Genomic DNA, 18,218 nt, shown 5'->3' on the forward strand with positions numbered 1-18,218 from the left:
CAAGATCTAAGGGGGCGAGGAATATTTAAATTAATAAGCTAAATTGGCATTTGGATATGCCAGTGGGATGGATATTCCATATCATATCACGTCATGTCCAGTATATTAGTGAGGGTCTCTTCCTCTTTTCTCTCTCTCTGGCTTTCGCTCGGGCTCTCGCTCTTCTGGGACTGCGGTTTCAGTTCGGGGTTGTCGCTCCTCTGGGATCGTTATCTGGGATCGGGCCGGGCTTGGTCGGTGGGTGGTGAGCAGTTGCACTCTGCATCACTCATTTGCATATTTTGTTACTGTTATAATTATCACTACTATTTTAATATTAATATTATTTTAAGTTTTATTTTATTTCTATTATTAAACTGTTCTTATCTCAACCTACGAGTCTCCTTACCCTTGCCCCCTAATACTCTCCCCTGTCCCCTGGGGGTGGGGGGAAGTGGGTGAACGGTTGTGTTGGCTGCTAGCTGAGGGCTAGCCCCGTGAAACTATTACACAGTCTCTGACAAATTTGGTGGCTATTTGTCTAGGTAACACTAATACTTCTCCCCCACTCTCAAGCTTCGGGTATTTTTAGAAAAACATTTTTAGACAAGGGGGTGTACAATGTAGGTTGGGCATGGGATTTGCCTGCGAGTGTTCAACAGCCTGCCCCTCTCTTCTCAGCAATCCAGCATCACACGTGAAACTATTACACAGTCTCTGACAAATTTGGTGGCTATTTGTCTAGGTAACACTAATACTTCTCCCCCACTCTCAAGCTTCGGGTATTTTTAGAAAAACATTTTTAGACAAGGGGGTGTACAATGTAGGTTGGGCATGGGATTTGCCTGCGAGTGTTCAACAGCCTGCCCCTCTCTTCTCAGCAATCCAGCATCACAGCTGAGGGACACCGGACTTTAAATCCTTTCTCACAGCAGAAGTGAAAAAGAGAACAGGTGTATTGCAAGACTGGATCTTTAAATGGAATTTAGTAGCATATTCTGTTTTGAACAGGAACACCATGTGGACCTGCAGATCTTTATATGGGAGAAGATCTCTGCAGAAGCAGCGCTGGAGGATGTCTGAGATACCTTTGTTCCAGCGAAAGGCATGTGCTACTGGGAGATGGAAAGGTGAACAGGCACATACAGTTTTTGGTGGAGGTATACTGACCATCAAAATTACTGTTGGGAGGAGCGAGCCGGGCAGAGGGGTCAAAGAACGTGCTTCCACTCGCGCTAATACCAGGAGAGTCAGAAAGTTTCTCATGGAAGCAGGGAACAGTAGAGGGCACAGGCTGAGAAGGGGGTTAAGCAAGGTTTTGTCAGAGAATTGCAGAGGAAATTTTTCAAATAGAAAAAATTGCCAGTAGATACTAATGTCAGCGCTAAACTGTCAGAAAGAAATCTGTGCCTCTGTGATGCTGAGAGGGCTGGGGGTGGCAGCCCTCACCCAAACTGAAGGGAATTTTGACTAGGAAGGCTGACATCAGATAAATGGCATACCAGTAGTCCTTTTAGCAGACCCTAGCACTGCCATAAGAGACAAGAGGTTGCCAATCTCAGGGTAAACACTAGTACTTCACTCAGCCACAGGACCCAGCCCACTGAGACCTGCATTGAGGAAACAGGAACATGAGTTATGCACACTCTTCTCTAGCAGATGTTTTCCTAATTTTTGCCTCCCGAGCAGAAGCATAAAGTATCTCGTGATATGGCCTTCAAGATCCTCTGCTTTTTATTAAGTTTCTTCTTCTCTACTTCAGAAACTCAATTTCATTTTAAGATTACAGAAAAAGAAAATTAATCTGAAGGACACTTACCTGCTTTACAGGCACAAGAACCATCTACTGGTGAACAGATGGCTTCATTTTTGCAGTTGCACACAGATGAACAGTTTACTCCGTATGTCCCCGGGAGACAAGGAGTACCACATGCAGCACCCTGAATTATACAAAAATAGTCTAAAAACTATTTGAGGAAGTTGAGACAATACAGCTAATAAATTACCTAGATTAACTCAGATGCTATAAAAGCCAGAAAACATGCAGCCCATGACTGTCCCAGGCTGCCACTATGTCCCTGAATTTAAGGGAGAGGGAGTCCTTCATACTTTTTAAGTTTACAGTAACTATTAGTTTTCTACTGGTTGTTACGAGAGCTCAGGTCACACAGCTAACAGCACTTGGTTAGATTAATGGACAGTATTTTCAGTAATAAAAAGTCCATTTATGAAAACAAAACACAATAATTAGCATCTTAATTGAAAATTATGTGGATACGTAAAATATTTTTAAGAACTAATTTGGCTGAAGTTTTCACAGTTATTACTCCTAGAACAGTCAAACTGTAAAATGTTTTCTATGTTAGATTAGCATCCAATGTAGAGGTAACAGCAAACGTGTGTAAAAGCTGCAGAATAATCTGTTCTGAACTGTAAAAACTAATATCTTTGTCTAGAACTTCTCTGGATGGAGCATGAGGAGTTGGTGAAACAAGATAATAACTGAAACCTATCGTCCCTCCCTTAATTTACACCTCAACAGCACACCCTCATTCTTACCAATGTGTTATAAAGCACGTAACTTTTATTTCTTGAAATGGCTTAATTTCAGTACTGAGAAACAATCACAAATTTTGCCTTTTCAGAGTCCTATCTTCTAACACACCCAGTGGTACCTAAATATACTTATCTCTTTTTTTACTGTGGTGGAGAAAGGACACTTTGGCATCTTGAAGAATTTGGCGTTTAATTAAAGCCAGTAGAGTCAAAAATGGACTGTGAAAGTGAGACTTATTTACCTTAAATCCAGGGGCACAGGTGCATTTTCCAGTCACACTATCGCAATCAGCACCATTTTGGCAGCTGCAAATCTGCTGACATGACTCGCCGTAGAATCCCGGGGAACATGTCTCGTTGCAGTAGAGCCCAGACCAGCCAGGCTTGCAGGAGCATTCCCCAGACATAGGGTGACAGCTGCCAGGAGAGGACGAAAGGATAAATAATTCAGAACTATATGTTACATCAATTTTTTTTGTTGGTTTTTTTTTTTTTTTCCCAGATAACAAAATCTGTTATAGATCGGTTGCATAAAGGATCTTGCATATTATGCACAGACAGTTTTACTAGCCAAACAACAAAGCAAAGTGTTCTGTTTATGTATATATAAATGCATGCCAATTAAGATAAGAAAAGCAACATCATACAACATACAGACATCTTGGGAGGACATGGAAAGAAAAGAGGTATCATTTTTCTATAGCTAGTTGAAAAGAAACCTATCTGAAACACAGTTTTAATGATAGATATCCATGGTTACAAATATTAAGGCAATGAAACCATTAAATTCTTCAAAATGTATTCTTAGGTGTCCACTCCACTCTGAATATAATAGGATCATTTTCATAACACTGCCCAAACTCAGCAGCATATTGTCTGAGAAATACAATGCTTTTGTAAAATAGTATGGCATCCAACAGAAAATAGTAACACAGCACCCAAACACTCTTTTCTTTAAATTGCTGGTTGAAAAGAGTACAATTGGCATCTTTCAAGGAATGATACAAAATCATTTGCTTGGGCAGAAGTTATATATATCATCAGAGCAGTGACCTTTTGGAGAGTATCTCCCTATGTTGGCCATACCTGGTGGCAGACCAGCTGTCACTACCTGGAACAGCAGTTTCATTGAAGAGCCAGTCAGACAGCTGTTGTCTCATAACAAATGGACATCATCAGCTGTGCAAAGATATATGTGCTGGAAAAGTGGACACAATGGGGTACTCTGTAGCACTCTGGCAGACAAAGCACTTGCTTAATTCTCACCAAAGGAAAACCTTAATATCCAAATCCAACATATTTACAATGGGAAGACTGTTTAAAGATACTTGTCTGCCACTGATTGAAGTTCCTTAAAGTGTTCTGGAAAAAAAAAAAAAAGTGTCTTCGTCCAGACGCATTAAATGACCCATGACAAGAGCCTGATTTTGCAAGATTTGCTGACTCCTTCTGTGGGGGTGTGTTTGAAACCTGAGTATTTTTCTTACCATTTGAAAGTTTGAAAAATTACCTACTATACTTTTAGGCGCTATAACACGAGTAACAATATCCTTTGAAAAAGTTGCAACATAACAAGGGAATGCAATATTACTTGCAACTGCTCTCGGATTCAAGGACTACTCTTGTCAAACTAAGAGTTTCCTATTGCCAGATACAACCAACTGACAACATACTACTGATCAAGGAAAGTGTGAACTATGAAGGCTGGAATAATACTATGCATTCTGCTCTCTATATATTATTACATACACTATGACATTGTAAGAATTAGAGGGTCTTGAAGATACTAAGATCTCTCTGACAATATTAAGTTGGTTTACATAAAGTGAGAAGAAATTAAATTATTTTCAACAAAATCATATACAAAGAAATGGTTCAAAACTCATGAAGACCATAGTCAACAGTCCTGGTTATTTGTTCAGTTAGAAGTATACCTGTCGTGAAATAAGTTGAAATGGAACTATTCTCACAGAAAATACATGCAAAATCATGAAAACATATGATGCAGCAAGATAATCAGATTTGTCCCCTATTCCTAACTTCCTACAGGCACCCAATGGCATTTTGTATCCAATCCCCATGTTTCTTATCAGTGGAAGAATAGAGTGCAGGGAATATAAACCAATTTTCAATCCACAACTGAACAGTCATTAGGATATGAATTAAAATATATTTGTAACATAAAATTAGTAGTACTGTCATTTTAAGACATAAATCCTGGTGGTGTTTGTTGTTGTTTTTTTTCCTTTCAGGAGAGGGGGGAGGCCACACACATGAGCAAGTATGAAGCAGAGGCACTGATATTCTGTGCCCCCCAGTGAGTGCTACTAAGGCACACTTGCGCATATATTGATTGACACCAAAATTAGTATTCTGCAATTTGTAATCAGATGTAGGAAGCTGGAACACTTCTGAAGCTTTTTGATGGGTTCTTATGTAGTTAGCTTAATTGGCAATATGATTTATATATTAAGATAGGGAAATAAAGAGATGTTGAGAGACACTGCCAGTACATTCACTCTTATTCCTGGTCTTTTGTTCACACTTTCTGGAAATACAACCCTACTCTCTACAGAGACAAAAAAAATACTTGTGGGTAGTTGATATTACGTATTCGAAGGACTTAGATTAACTTAATGATTTTCATATGATTTCTACAGGTCTTTCACTATTACAATATCCAAATTACTTCTGTGGCACCCTACACAAAATTTCCATGAAAAGCTGTTGTACATGTATGTACAAGTCTATTAGAAAAAAGCAAAATTGCAAGATGCCTTAATTCTGAATTTAAAAACACACTGAGACTGTATGAACTAAGCACTTATCACACCATAAAATTCCACTCAATCCTATATATGCATCTCGGAAAAAACATGAGATAAAAGAAACCCCATTAGAGCTCATGTCATGAATAAACCCTAATTCCAGCCTGAACTATACCGAAGTAGCTGGTGATACAGAATGACCCCAGCTGATCTTACCTACAGATGTGAAGCAGTGGTGGAAGATCGGAAAGAGCTTACAGGAGAAAAACACAGTGGCATCTCAAACTTAGCTTGGGGATCAAGCTGAAACCAGTGCATATGCCGTAACACAGGTGTAACAAATATCCTTTGTACACCTTCTAGAAAAATACACAGCTACAGTCTGCCCTTTTTACATTTTCTGAATGATCATCAGGTGTCACTTGAGTAAAGGCATGACAAAACCCAGTCTAAAAGTGGTTTATGCTAGAAGAACATTCCTGTACAAAACAAAGTGACAATGTCGGTGAAGGCAGATCAAGGTCTTTTTTTCTCATTCCTGTAAACTATATCTTTAGAATGACAAGTTTCTGTAAACCCCACAAATTGTGGATGGAAATGGCAGGGATACATAGGTCTGCTCATATGAGCTCACAGAGCTGCTACTGCACACCACTGAGGAAGTGTAATCTACGTGGTCTTAGTCTCAGCCAGCTAGCGGTCCCTGTAGTATTTTCTTGACTATCAAGTAAAAAGGGAAAAATTCATAAGCGTCACCTAGTCACAGAGAAGAGAGGTCTGCATCTGATTTGCACTCTAGCTAGGACCTTTTCATATATATCAAAAGATACAATAGAAAGAACCATTTGTGAAAAAAACTCTTGGCACAAGAGGGTTGTTACCTGTTGTCCTCTGAACCCCTCCAAAAGAATAAAATATCTCAAGGATAGCTATATCTAACCCTTTGCAAACCAATAAAGGCTGCTGACACACCTAAGAACAAGGATGGGCCTGGCTTTCATCACCAGGGGCTGACATCAACCAACAGAAGCAGCAACGACCCTGTAGTTTAGCCTACCCAAAATGCAAATTACAAATTATTGCCAAAGCTGTTTTGATGCAATTTCCTCAGTCATAAACAGTAACAGAAATATGTATATATTTTTGAACTATGGTGTGTTATAACGTTGTCCTGGTTTTTGCTAGGACAGGGTTAATATTCTTATCAGTAGCTAGAAAGAACTGTGTTTTGGTTTCAGTGTGGGATTTGTTATGAGAAGAATGTTGATAAGATAAAAGGACATGGTGTTTGGGTAGTTTACAAGAGCAGGGTCAGAGAAAAAAAAAGTGTAGCTGTTAGCAAAATCCAGAACTGACAGTTGGATATGCCAGTAAGATATTCCCTATCATATCACGTCATGTTCAGTATATTGACCAGGGCTGACAGGAAAAGGGGAGAATTCTCTCGGGAATCGCTTGGGCTCACTACTCTGGGATTGTAATTTTGGTTCTGGGGTTCCTTTTCACTCCTCCAGGATTGTTATCAGCAGGTGGTGAGCAATTGTACTCTGCATCACTCATATATATAGTTGTTATAATTATTATTACTATTTTAATTTTATTTTACTCTAATTATTAAATTGTTCTTATCTCAACCTACAAGTCTCCTCACCTTTACCCCTCCAATTCTCTCCCCCATTCCCTGGGTAAAGGGGGTTGCTGCGAGTGGCTGTGCCTTGTTTGGCTGCCAGCTAAGTTAAGCTCTCACAAATGTTTTTGTTTCTTTAAGTATGAATAAAATGGCTAGATACATACTTATATATTGCAACTTACATACACATATTTTACAGCAGTATTTTTTGGTGCTAAGTATTTTTTTAACTGACCTTTAGTTTATTTCCATACCTACCAATACTAAGAAAGTAAATAATTACTTAGGGCTTTGAGCCTACCAATATCTCTTCTTTGAGGATAACTAAACTAGTGGCCATACCCAGATCACAGAATCATAGAATGTTGTGAGTTGGAAGGGGCCTGCAAGGATCATCGAGTCAAACTCCTGTCCCTGCATAGGACAATCCCAAGATTCAGACCATGTGTGTGAGGGCACATGTTGTCCAAACGCTTCTTGAATATTGTCAGACTTGGTGCCATGACCACCTCCCTGGAGAGCCTGTTCCAGTGCTCCACCACCCTCTAGGTGAAGAACTTTTTCCAAAGGTCCAACCAGATTAAAAGCTTTCACAATCTCAGGCCCATATAAGTCCTAACAGAATCCTAGACGTACAGACACATAAAGTGTATTTGAAAAAGGAAGTAAGTCCTAACAGAATCCTAGACATCCTACAGACACATAAAGTGTATTTGAAAAAGGAATTGTACCCCTTTTTTCATGCCCTGGTATTATTGGTTGTCACAGTGGTGCTAAATGGGTTACTGCTATGCAGAAGATCCTTTGGCTACAGCCAGCCCAAACAGTACCCGTGGTAGGTGAGTACAGAATGAGGATATTCCTTGATATGCTTAAGAACTTGTCTCCTGACTGATTGTATTTAGCGAGAGATGAAGACAGCAAGACACAACTGGCTTCTCAAAAAGATTTTCAAAAGTGTCCACAGGGAGCTTTGTCTTCCTATACCATTACTCAGATGCCCTTTGATTTCTGTTATTTGGTGGTCTTAATCACTTCCTGGCCCAGGGGTAAGGAATCTATGTGAAAAATACACTTGCAAAGTCATGAAATCTTCATTTTCTTCATAGATCATTATGCCCTTGCAAATATGGTCCCATACCTACGGGGTTGCTAAATGCCTTTTAATTTGTCATATAGAGGGGAAAATGTTCAAAAAAAGACCAGCCATATGCTGCTGTTTACATGTGAACACTTGTGATCTCATTTGACCACAAGCTGTCTTCCAGAAATATAAATGAAGTAACAGCTGTGTTGAACATGAATCAGAAGTAATCCCTGTAATATCAGAAATACTATATAGTGTAATGCGTTCCTGTCAAACAAGACTGCTACTACGGTCTGCAGACAAATTTTCAGGAAAGCAGCCAATCATAATTCTTAACACAATAGTATTGGTCTACTAGCATAATTTGAGAGCTAGATAGGTCAGCAATATGGTGTCATTTACTCTTGAATGCATTGCCCAAAGAATGAATTGCTTGATTTTATGACAAAAACTCCATAAGTTTTCAAAGACATTTCAAGTAAATGGGATAAACAGAAGTGCAAGCACACAACTGTAAAAGCATATGAATGAAAACAGAAAAGAACTCAGTTTGCCATCACATGGTTTGTCAATGAAAGGTATGTTGAACAACTCAGACAATCCACAAAGCCATTTTTCACAGCGGCCTAACAGAATAGGTATTTCTGTGTATGTCCTTTAACATCGCCACTAAACTCTGATTAAAGGCTTTTGTTTTATCTAGGAGGAAAAGTGCACCTTGTATCCCACATACAGCTGCATTCTCTACAACAGTCAACAGTTTCTTCAAATTTCTTTCACAGCTATTTTCAACTGCAAAAATTCAGATTATGCTCACAAACCTGATCTAAAATACTGTGATCAGTAATGCAATTAAGTGTAAATGAATGTGTAAGTGAATGCACAATGAGCAAAGTATTTCATCAGATGAACTGTGTTTTGTAACAAGAGAAAGCTGTCCAGAATTGTTCTATAAATATGTTGGCGCGCCTCAACTGACATCTGACATTCCTCCCTCACAGCTGAAAGTTTGTCTCCAGATAGCTAGTTTTTAGATTTTCTTAACAATATACTGAAACACTGCGAAGTCCACAAAGACACCCAAAACTCAAAAAACAGGACTCATTACCACCTGAATAAGGAGAGATTGTCAAAGGTAAGCCAATTGGAAAACTATTTTCATCCTATTTCCAGGGATCATATTTTACCTGCTTTCTAGAAAAGTAATTTAAATGATAAAAAATGTATTTTTGAAACCTAGATTTACAATTGGTAAGGCTTCAGAAATTTTGTATTAAAATAGTCACCCACACCAATTCTTACATATGTATACAGAGAGAGAGAGAAAGAAATGGATTTTCCTCTCATGCCCAACTTGTAAGACTACACATTCACTGACTTCAATTCAGTTATTTCTCACCAACAATACATCAGAATATGCAAGGGATGTATGATGTATACTGACTTTATATGGTGAACAATATAATTATTTATTCATGTGGTAAATATAGAAAAAGCTCACACTTTGTCTTAACATTTATTTCATGGTCAGAGACCAAATACATATTGACTATTAAGATAAAATATAGAACCACAGAATGGTTTGCATTGGAAGGGACTTTAAAGATCATCTAGTTCCAACTCCCCTGCCATCAGCAGGGACACCCCCCACTAGACTACATTGCTCAAAGCCTCATCCAGCCTGGTCTTGAACACATTCAGGGAGGGGGCATCCACAGCTTCTCTGGGAAGCCTCTTCCACCAGAGGTGTCTCACCACCCTCACAGGAAAGAATTTCTTCCTAATACCCAGTCTAAATCTACCCTCAGGCACTAAAATTCAGAAGCTCTTTTGGGCTGATAATTTCTTTCTTGATATGGTTAGAAAATACCAATACTCTTACAAGTCTTTAGCTGCTTTAGTTTGCATGAAAGTACTAGAAAACCAAGCAATACTTATTTTCAGATTCTATTTGGATTTCTATGTTCTATATAGAAAAAGAAAACAGGCTTAAGGTTGTAAAGCCTACCTCCAGGTATTGGGCATGTGGCAGGGACACTTTTTATCACACTTGAGACCATAAATTCCCTCAGGGCAAAGCCTTGATTCACAGTGCTCTCCAGTATATCCTGGTTCACAGAGACAGGCACCACTAATATGGTAGCATTGCCCACCATTCATACACTTGCAGGTCTCTGCACACTGCACTCCGTAAGTCCCCACTGGACACTCATCTTGGCATCTGTGAGAAAAAAAAATGAACTAAAATTAGTTTTATTTCCCATAAACTATAGCTTTTGGAGATTTAAGGGAAATATGGTTTATGAGGAATCTCTTATACTGCTTTAAAATGCCTCTTAAGTAGAGCAGGAATTTATATAACTTCACATTTAAAAGTGCCTGTCTCTCTGCTCAGCTAGACAGGCTTAAAAATATTGGCTTTGCAAATTCCTTTGGAAAAAGTCTTCCTTTGCTCTAACAAAGGAGACAACGTGCATACACAGACCATTGCAGTTCACATTCAGGAACCAGAACAAAATCTTAAATCAGATCTGAAGTATGAAGGAAGAAATTGTCAAGTATTTTGTTTCAAAAGCCATCCATCTGTAACTGTTTAAAGTGATCTAGATTCTCCACTTAGCAACAGTGTGAGCAGCCCGCAGACACCCGCGCCCCTGCAGATGCTCAGGCCAGGAAGTTCCCTGGCAAACGTGCTCAGCGGTCTCTGACAAGAATCTTCTAATTGCGTTTCCACACAAATGATGTTTGCAGAATGCCTTTCTTCTCAGAATTTCATTCTAAAAGTACTTTTTTGTTGATTTTGACTATTAAAAATTCATAGGGTGACATGGAAAAAATTTCAGGAACCCAACCCCTTTCTTTTAATTTGACTTTCCTAATAGATGAAAGTGAAAATTAGTAGAGACTTGAGTTTAATCCATACAGGAGAGTAGCAATGATTTTAGTGCTCCTTAAGGAAAATATATCCTAATAAAGAAACTTATTCATCAAAGTTTTCCTCTTTCATTCACAGAGCTAGCTTTTAGAAGATAGCTACTTTAGCTAACAGTCTTATTTCCTTAATGTGTTACACATGAAAGACATTATTTAACTTAAAGATCAGCCTGTATGTTTAGCTGCCCAACCTGAGTACTAAAAGACAATTTTCAGTATCCTGCTTCTAAAATTTGCAACTCATTTGTAATGAGTTTCCAGATAGTAATTTCATTTGGCAATGTATTTAAGAGTTTGAAGCTTTTAGCTTTAACTTCTCTGTGTTTTATAATCAAACTGTTAAAATTCGGAATGCCAGTACTACTACAGCATCCCTAAAGCCTTCATCACTATGTGCACTTAAAATATTTTATTATATGTATGAGAGCAGACATCTCAGCTCAACAGGTTCATGCCTCAGAGTCAAGGATGACAACATTTTATAGCTTATCTATCAGGGAAAATACTGGTATTTTTCAATATAAGCATCCTACAAACTCTGAGCTACGCTGACAAAGACAAAAAGATAAAGCAGCTAAATCCCAAAGCTTTAGGGCCAGAACATGCTGATACTGAAGACGTGACATGTGCTGTGAACTCAACAGGTGATATCAGGCACATAACACCTTCTGCAGTTTGGGCACCTCTAAGTTTTACCAAGTTACAGATTGTATAAAAATATTACTTGATAATATGGCACATTAGTTGCAGACTTATCAGCTTATAACCTGCTCATTTTCCAGTCCTACAGAAGAACTTCCTTGATGGTCTCTTTCAATTTTTCTTATATACTTGGCTTGTTGTGGGTGGTTTTTTATTTGTATGATAGGTGGTTTACTACAGGGGGATTTCAAAGACGTGATACAAGGCACTGCAAAATGTACCAGATTTCAACAGAGCCCCGTGACTGAAGTAAAATAGGTATACATGTTCATTTCATGCTTCTGCAGTATTTGCCTTAATCTGATACTATTATCCAGAAGTTTCAAGGTATTTGTAACTCTGCCCTGACTGATTTCATACTGAAGTTACACAAACAAAGCTGGGAATGAATTTTCTCCAAATAACAATCAGGAATCCCAGCCAAATTACACAAAATGTAATTCTGCATTTTTAAATTTTTTTTTAATTGCATCTTCATCAGCTTCTGAAAGACTTTTTGCAACATTGTGGTGGGGACAGGTTTCAATCAAAAAGTACTAGGCAGAACAATTATATAGATAGTTTAAACTAGATTCCCTTGTGTTAACTCAGATCACCTAGAAACTGTTACATGCTCTAGAAGTCCTCTTTTTCTTGCTGTATGACCAAGTTCCAGGAGTCATCACCACACTGAAATCTCAGACAAATATTGTTACACACAGAAAAAGAGAATAGCTTAGCACTTGAAAAAAAACCAAAACCCTTCCTTTTGCTGCTATGTACGTGCTAGCTCAGCCAATACCCACATATCTCTTGTAACACTTCCCGCCCTTGCCAGTCCACTGACAGGAAATAAGAACTAGGTCTACAACCTTCTTTCTGACCCATTCCTGCCCTTGGAGTATCTTGCAAAACAGAAGAATTACAAATACAACCTCTTTTGCATGCAAAGAGGGAGCTCAGACTTGCAAAAGTGATCAAAATGCTGCAGCCCATAGGACATTTCAGATTAAAGTCAGATTTAAATTCAAAGACAAAAAAATTAATTGCTTTTAGGAACAACAGTGTAATGCAGTGTGTAGACTCTCATGGATATTCCTTTAATTTCCCTGCTGACTTGTCTGTGTCTCTTTAAATGCATCTACCACCTTCTGCACTGTTTCTTCACAGATGCAAATTTAAATTTGGCATCCAAATGGCTCCGGACTGTTTTTCTTCTTCATGAGTTTTTTTTTCCCCTTATGTCTGGCACAGCTCTCCCCATGTCCTGTGAACACTTGTGTGGGAAGTGCATATGGTTATAATACCTACTATTGTTGGCAGAGATCCCCTGGACTGACCCCAGTGATTAAGCTGCTGCTGACTTCAGCGAATGACTTGTTTGCTGTTTAAAACACATGCAGGAAAACACTTATTTCATCACTTTCCACTGCCGTCAAAAATGATGCCTTGCTACATTCTCTTTCCAATCTACCAAAGATGATTTTTAACAATCAAGTCAGAAAATAAAGGAGTTTCACTTCTTCATTTGAATTAAATACTTTAGGAGACAAATCTCCAACTTGCTTACTTTGAAGAGGAACTGAATGAGCCTCCCTTGCTACTATGACTGCCAAACATCTGCACAAAACCAAGAGCTTCCCTCCACACCCCTTCACCACAGCCCAAACTGCATCATCCTGTAAGCCACTCAAGAAAAGACCCACAAGACACTGCCAGAGCACAGGCCACAGCATGAAAATCCTGAAACCAAGCAGTTCCTCACAGAGGCGTAATCCCATAGGCACTTTTAACTTGTAAGCCAGTATCAGCTAAATAACACAGCAAACATTTCATAAGACTCTCTTAATCATATCACAGATATTTTCATTCTGCTGTCTACCAGCTTCTTAACTTCCCTTGCAAGTTCAGTAGGCTTAGGAAAAATAAGTCACCCTTACCGTTCTCCTGTGTACCCTGGGCTGCAATGGCACTGGCCTGTCGCTGAGTCGCAGGTCCCTCCGTTGTGGCACTGGCACTCCTGGGAACAGTTTTTCCCGTAACGACCCTCAGGACAGGGCTGACCACAGACCATGCCCTACATGTGCAGAATAAAATCGTAATATTAGGTTTGGGATTACAGCTTGAATGGACAAGGAAGAAAGGCTTGTAATGAAGGAGTATCAAGAAGATCTCATCTCACTCATCTAGTGCTGATCTTGGAAATGCCAGGCTCTTCTTTAAACGCAGGGTATGTTTCAGCACTGGAGGAATAATCTTCTAGGATTTGTATTTTGGAAGCCAAAGCTAATGGAAAACACTATCTCTAAGCAACAGTGAAAACACTTGGACATTTTTGACTAATTGATGCCAAGCTCTTTCCAATTCATCAGGACTAGCATATATCAAGACATCCTGAAATGCCCTCCAGTGAGTACTGGTGTAGAAATCAGTACTTGCTCTAATGCCCCAATTATATTACTTTACTATACGTTGTTTTTTTTCTGATTAAAGGAAAAGCTGTTTGTAATTTCACTGAGAACAGCATATCTGAAAAGCTTAGGTAGGGTGTCTGCTTCCCTTCAATGGGTTTTTAATTTCTGCACTGCTATTTACCTCCTTGGAATTAATTACACCTGTGTAGAGAGTGGAGCATCAGATCTTAAGACTTTTAAGAAGCCATTTCAAGAAAAACATATTTACAGGAATTTCATCAGACAAGAGACGTGCAGGTATTCCAGCTAACATAAGATCCTGCAGAATTTCTACCTGGCTACTTTAAACTTTCCTTACATGAAAAGCAAAAAATTGTATTTCACAGAACTGAAAAATCTAAAACTAACAAAGAGTTATGCTTAAGTAACTACTTAGAATCAAAAATTAGTCAAAGTGCTAAACGCTAAGTTATTAGTTAAAACATCTACTGGTATAAAATTTCCACCTCTGCTTCATATGTTATTTCATTTTTCATTAACTGTATTTAGGCAGTAAAAGGGAGTCAAGAATTTATGCAAACATTTGTATTCTATGACCAATAATTCTGATAAGTAGTCAGGTGAGTGCTGTTATTCAAACACACAAACAGCAATGATCATTTATAGCAATGTTCCCTAGTTGGTGAAAAACTGAGCTCTGCCAAAGGTTATCTCAATATAATATCTCAATTATCATGAGATAATTAAAAGTCCAATAACTGTGGATTTTCACCCAAAATGGACATTCAAATAGAAAATACTGGGGTTTAATCTTTATCAATACTGTTGATAAAGATTACCTACAAATGGACTTCAATAAATTATCTGGGCTTCAATCAACTTCCAGCCTTTTGATCACCTTCCAACTCCATTATTTGACAACTCAGAGTTTGCAACCTGGTAGCATGGGAGACTACTTGCAGCTCTGAGGTCAATTCTTTTTTCCCTACCCACTGACAAAGGGGTAGAAAGTCTAAAGACCATGTCAAAGTTCTGATGTCCCATTTCCATCACAAACATTTAACACAGTATCTCAAGGTTTGGAGTTTTGCCATGCATACTACGCGTATGAAAACAAGAACAAAACCCACTGCTAAAATATATAATGGTGTCACCTCCATATAATATCAAATTATATCTAGAAATTAATTACTTCTAGAGAAGATCTAAAGGATGTTGCCTCTTCATGGTACGAATCATGCCTTTTGCTATCCAGAATCTGATATAGTTAAAAAGGCAGTGCAGAACTGGAGGATTTTCAGTAACAGATGGTTTTGCAAGTATTTTATTCCAGTCCCTTATGCTAAAATACATTTCTCATTACCCCTGGCTACAGGCAGACTGCATTTGCTATCCTAATTTGCTACCCTTCTGGTGCTGCCCAAAATCTACAAATATGGGATTTTATGGGATTGTGTCGATTTCAGAAAGTGTTTTTACCATCCATCCCGGCGGGCAGGCACACTCCCCCGTGACGTGGTGACAGACACCTCCGTTCTGGCACGGGCACCTCTCCTCGCACTGTGGCCCATGCTTTCCGGGCGGACAGAGGTCTTCGCAGCTGGGGAGGTGGTGGTGCACAACAGAGACAATCGTTACTTTGGCACACGCTCTAGTCTCCAGCCACCTCTTTATTTTTAAGGCTATTGTTAACTTTTCCAGACAAAAGTGTGAAACAGAAAGCAGTCCAACATACAGAGACACACACTGAATATTGTATAACATCTGTGTAACAAATCTAAGGAAAGAGACCTGGCAATCCAGGAATTATTTTTTCTTAAAGAGATTTCTTTCTACACTGGTGGCTGCTCATTCATTGTTAGTGACAACATTCAAAATCTCTTCTGGAATAACAAAGACAAATAACTCCTTGTTTCAATGCAATTTTCCAAACTTGTTGCCAAACCCTTTTCACGGTGGTCATGAAGAAGCTCCTGCTGCTTCTTTTTGTGGCTTTTTCTTAGCAGTCTAGATCAAGAGGGGCTTTCTCTCAGCTACGTATTTGGATGTGCACTGCAACATGGTTTGCCCAGCTGCTTCTTAGCCACCAGCCCTGCTTCCCTGTGCTACACAGCAGCCAGACCAACAGCATAGTGTTAAATTTCTCTTGTTAGCACTATTTAAAATGTGTATCTCTTTCTCACATAAATAATATACCCGCTGCTTACAAGGCACCAGTGTATCCAGGAGGACATCTGCACTCTCCAGTCACATGGTCACAGGTGGCTCCATTTTGACACTGACATTTTTGATGGCAATCATTTCCGTATGTCCCTTGATCACAGCGTTCCTCGCAGCGCCAACCTTTGAAACCTGATGCACAGTGGCAGGCTCCAGTGATGGGATTGCACAAGGCCCCGTTTTTGCACTGGCAGCGACTGCTGCAGTGAGGTCCCCAGTGGTCACTGTCACATGCTGAAGGGGTAGAAGGAAAAATTTACAGCGGTTTTATAACAGCTCATGTTACAGGCTGAAGATATTATGAGTCAACCGTAAAACAAAACAAAACAAAACACAACACAACAGTTATAAACCAGAAATTTTTGTGTAGTACATCCTTAGTTCTCCTTGGTCCTCAAGGATCTTGGCAGGCAGAGAGAACTTAACTTATGCACACAAATTAATTTCTTAAGCATAAAAGCAAACACTTTAAAATCTGAAGCTGTGAAGGAAATGCAAGTTCTATTCTCTTCATTGTCAAAACTCTTCATTATGGCTCTCCACTGTCAAATAACAGTTACGGTTGCAGTGAACTTCCATTAAGACAGAGAAGTCTTGTTAACTTAAAAAAGTAAAAAAAATGTAGCCTAAATTTGTAAACAACCATCTGAATCCCACAAGGAATTTGTAAAGCTTACTCAACCTAAGATTATGATTTTTTTTCAAATCCACTAGTTCTCACCTGTTTGCATAATTGCAAATGTTTCCTTTTCAATCTTGCAATATACTGATAGGGCAAAAGAAAACATAAGAAGTGTTTCACCAATCAAAAAAAAATTAACAGTTATGTGGTTAAATTTCATCTGGATGTTACAACTTTAGTTATCCAATGTGTCTTCACAATCATTCAAATGTATCTTTTCTTGTCTGCCCCAATGCATCCCATTAAAACTCTATAAGCAAACCACTCGGAGGTTATTTCAGCATCAAAAGAAAGACATTGATGGTAAGGAATAAATTTTTCTTAAGTGAGAAACATGGGAGTTCTGTAAAGAGCCAGAACACTAAGGTCACCTAGGGTTCAACGGGAATGCGCTCATCATATGGTCAAATGATCTGATTTTATTTTTATGTTCTGTTGATAACAGCAGTACAATGGGAAAGCCTCAATAGCAGAGACTGGAAGCCCAGGCTCTCCACTTGGAGACTGACAACCATTGTTCTTTTAGCCTTCTCCTGGGGCAAAAAAGCCAGGCAGAGAACAGGCACACTTTCCTAGGCTAATGCAAAGTAATTCAAGAATCCTCCTCAGGGCAGGAATTATTCAGCTATAGGAGCTGTTCACTCAGGCTACACAAATTAAAAGGGATTAGGGTCTTTTAAAGAAGCTACTCCTTAAGGTTTGTTTTTTTTTTCTCAGGAGAGGTCACTAGAATAGGCATCCATAATGGAGATATTGTGAGCACCTACACGCAATAAAATACAGAGCAACACAAAGTATTGTATGTATTATAAACACCCAGCAATACTGTCAAGCTGAAACAACTGTCCATCTGATTATTGGCCTCTCTCTTTGAAGATGTGTGGTTTTTGTTCTGGATTCCGCTACAACACTCTGCTGTCTACAGCACACAGCATCGCACACGTTGCCTTTCCCCATGATAATTTACATTCATCCAGAACTGCTATACGTTTATTTTCAGCATCTCTGCAAGAAATAGAAAGTGTAATCCTCATGCTTAACCAGTCCTCAAATTGTTATCAGGAAACTAACTATTTTGGGATATATAAAAATACATGTGTGGGTGGTGAGATGTCTGAGACAGTCGCATGTTCTGTCATGATTGAGCAGACACCCCTACATTTTTTTTTGCTTAGCACATTTAGTCTGGATTCAGATAACAGTCTTCCACCTGCTCCCAGATAAAACAGACAATTTCAATTTCAGCCATTCCTCATGGAATATTTAA

At 38.9% G+C, this 18,218-nt stretch overlaps 1 protein-coding gene across 1 annotated transcript in view; it reads right to left on the bottom strand.

Moving 5' to 3' along the window:
* The window catches only part of MEGF10 (multiple EGF like domains 10), a 51,445-nt gene extending 33,460 nt beyond the window's left edge, over nt 1-17,985 (bottom strand). The window contains exons 1-7 of the mRNA XM_029086108.1: nt 17,919-17,985; nt 16,257-16,503; nt 15,529-15,649; nt 13,576-13,712; nt 10,029-10,241; nt 2,778-2,952; nt 1,799-1,919 (exon numbers count right to left, since the gene is read on the bottom strand). Of these exons, the coding sequence (XP_028941941.1) occupies nt 1,799-1,919; nt 2,778-2,952; nt 10,029-10,241; nt 13,576-13,712; nt 15,529-15,649; nt 16,257-16,503; nt 17,919-17,985 (1,081 nt within the window). The remainder of the gene's footprint in view (nt 1-1,798; nt 1,920-2,777; nt 2,953-10,028; nt 10,242-13,575; nt 13,713-15,528; nt 15,650-16,256; nt 16,504-17,918) is intronic.
* Nucleotides 17,986-18,218: the final 233 nt, after the last annotated feature.

This window comes from Antrostomus carolinensis, unplaced genomic scaffold (genome assembly GCF_000700745.2).
Source record: "Antrostomus carolinensis isolate BGI_N321 unplaced genomic scaffold, ASM70074v2 scaffold9787, whole genome shotgun sequence".
Classification (NCBI taxonomy): Eukaryota; Metazoa; Chordata; class Aves; order Caprimulgiformes; family Caprimulgidae; genus Antrostomus; species Antrostomus carolinensis.